The sequence below is a fragment of the Selaginella moellendorffii genome, unplaced genomic scaffold, assembly GCF_000143415.4.
Source record: "Selaginella moellendorffii unplaced genomic scaffold, v1.0 SELMOscaffold_79, whole genome shotgun sequence".
NCBI lineage: Eukaryota > Viridiplantae > Streptophyta > Lycopodiopsida > Selaginellales > Selaginellaceae > Selaginella > Selaginella moellendorffii.
Genome location: NW_003314340.1, coordinates 123515 through 125940, shown reverse-complemented (window position 1 = coordinate 125940; position 2426 = coordinate 123515). Strand labels below are relative to the sequence as shown.

At 45.5% G+C, this 2426-nt stretch overlaps 1 protein-coding gene across 1 annotated transcript; it reads left to right on the top strand.

Annotated features, from left to right (window-relative positions):
* Positions 1-668: 668 nt before the first annotated feature.
* On the top strand, positions 669-2156 carry LOC9662839. The gene has a single exon (XM_024660990.1). It carries the CDS (start codon positions 669-671, stop codon positions 2154-2156), a length of 1488 nt encoding a protein of 495 aa, XP_024516758.1.
* The last annotated feature ends 270 nt before the right edge of the window (positions 2157-2426 follow it).

Below are 2426 nucleotides of genomic sequence, written 5' to 3'. Positions count from 1 at the left end.
TCGGACAGACACCAGTCATCATTTATGGCATGTATATTGTCTAGCCAAGCACTATCCGCATCTCCATAATCTGCTCAACCGGATGGGTTCTTCGACCACTGAACATGAGCATGGACGTATTAGAGAAGAGATGGCATTACTATTGGGTTTAAATCCTGATAGTGTGGAGAGTGATGAAATTCCAAGATTATTGTATAGGTGTTGGAGGCAAAAAATAACAGTCTGAGATGGCATATATTTATTTAAAAATGTAACTTATTATGGCATGGGGTTCCATGCCATTGTATTAATATTAAAAGACAATTCTTTGAGAGGATTTACATTATACTAGAAGTGTTACAGCATGTTATTGGAAGTCTACGAAGTTGTTTTATTAATAAGGGGAAAGTAAAGATTGAATGGGGACTTGGGCTCCACCTAGACTCGGAGCAACTGAGCCAATATTAAAAGGATGGAAAGAAATTGAACGACGATGACAAGGAGAAGAGAGAGGTGAAGCAGTGGCAGGGGGAGGAGAAGTGATTGAGTAGACATTTCCTTGTTTAAAATAAAATGGCATGTGCCTCAATGCAGTTGAATTTTGTTATATTTATATACTATATAAAGGTTTGGAAACCTTATTTTACAAGTGGGATAATGACAATTCCCACTTTAACGAAATAGAGCTTATGCCCTCTTTCGGTTGTGCACGATCTGAGACTTTTCTGACAGGCGTTGTTGATGATCCCACATACCACATACTCAGGAAATACGCAACTCCAGCTGTTCCTGATCTTGCATTGCTCAAGGAATTCCTGGTATCGAAACCGGCGGGATTATCTCTTCTGCTGAGCCCCGTGAGGTATGCGACTCTAAAGTCCCATGATTTAGCTGGGATGTTCAGCAAGGGCACCCCAAATTCATATTGCGTTGACCTGGAAAGCCTTCTGGCTCTTAGCGTCATCAAACCTCCCGAAGTTGGTGCGTTTCCTCTTTCTCTTCAACCTCAGGTTCTAACGCCGTTCTATACTCTTCAAGGCACTACCGAATTTTCTTACATTCCGTTTTGGAACATGCTTATACACGAAGCAATCAAGGGGTACCTGCAGACTTCTGTGTCATTGACTTTCGCAAGGAGCACAAACTGCGAGACGCAGACACTGTCTCAACTTCCTGACTACGTTGGATATGTGGGCGCTCTTTATTCTTTGTTCCGGGGTGAAGAAAAGGCAGTTCGGGGGCCAGGGAATCCAAAGCAGGGCCTCATGGACAAGCTGGTCTGGGTGTACAAGGACGTGCCCTATCTGCTTGGCTACCATGCAAGGGGTCCCAACGTGACATTCGGTGCACTCTACCATGGTGGGGGCAAGGTGCAGTGCAAAGATTTGGTCACGGTGGATCTGAGCAGCATGACTGACAGGGTGCGGTCCCAGCTCATACTTTTCAACTTGGGGAGGGTTCTGGCGGGCCTTTGTGATCTATGCTCAAGGAGAAACGAGATTTCTGATACGGTCATGGTGCAGGAAGTGGATCTTGAGAAGGGTGGCAAGTCCGTGGTTCTTTCAGGATACTCGGTCATCAAGGGATATATGAACCTGGAGAAGGCAAAGAAGGTGTGGAATGCATACTCACGCATCCAGGGCTGCCCAAATGCAGAGAAGTGTCATACAAAGGCCTGTCCCCGAAAGAGGAAACGAAACAGTGATCCTGAAGATCGATTGTACACTTTGACGTTCACGCCGCGGCTCGATACGAACCAGCGAGCCACGCCCGTTCCCGAGCTGTTAAGGGCCTTGCTTCACGTCTCCAATGCGCTGTGTTACGCCCATGAGCGGCGTGTGATACACAGGGACGTGAGCTGGAGCAACGTTGGACTGGATCTCGCTTCCAACCAGTGGGTACTCTTTGACTGGAATGAGTCCTGCACTTCTCCAGCTCCATGTGCTGCAGCGACGCTTTCCGGTGCCTGTCATGCACCGGAGATTCCTCTGGGCCCTCACGATACTGCAGTCGACGTGTGGGGTCTAGGCTGGCTAATCCATACGTCCAAGGTGACTCTGACCCAAGAGCTGGAAGAACTTCGAGATGACTGCCTAGAGGAGCAGCCTAAGGCTAGACCGACAATGACCTCCTGCACGGATCGGCTGCAGAAAATGTTTGCAAATTTGGACGGGTAAGTCTGGTACAGTTACACTGTTTTTATAGGATAGAATTACTGAGTATATGTATTATTCTATGGAAAGTCTGCTGGATAGCCCAAGCCTAGAGCTTGATTCAAAACAAGGTAAAAGAATTCTCACACAAAGAAAAGATGGCAATTTAGCTGTATAACTTACAGAAATCAAAATTATTATTATATGTTTAAGATTATTAGTGATTTTTAGTGCTTTTTAACATAGCTTCTAAAAGATGTTCATCTGGAAATAAATGGATTTGAAATCTTGAGA

Excerpts from the sequence above, each read along its gene's own strand:
- LOC9662839 (XM_024660990.1), top strand. The coding sequence starts at position 669 with ATGCCCTCTTTCGGTTGTGCACGATCTGAGACTTTTCTGACAGGCGTT.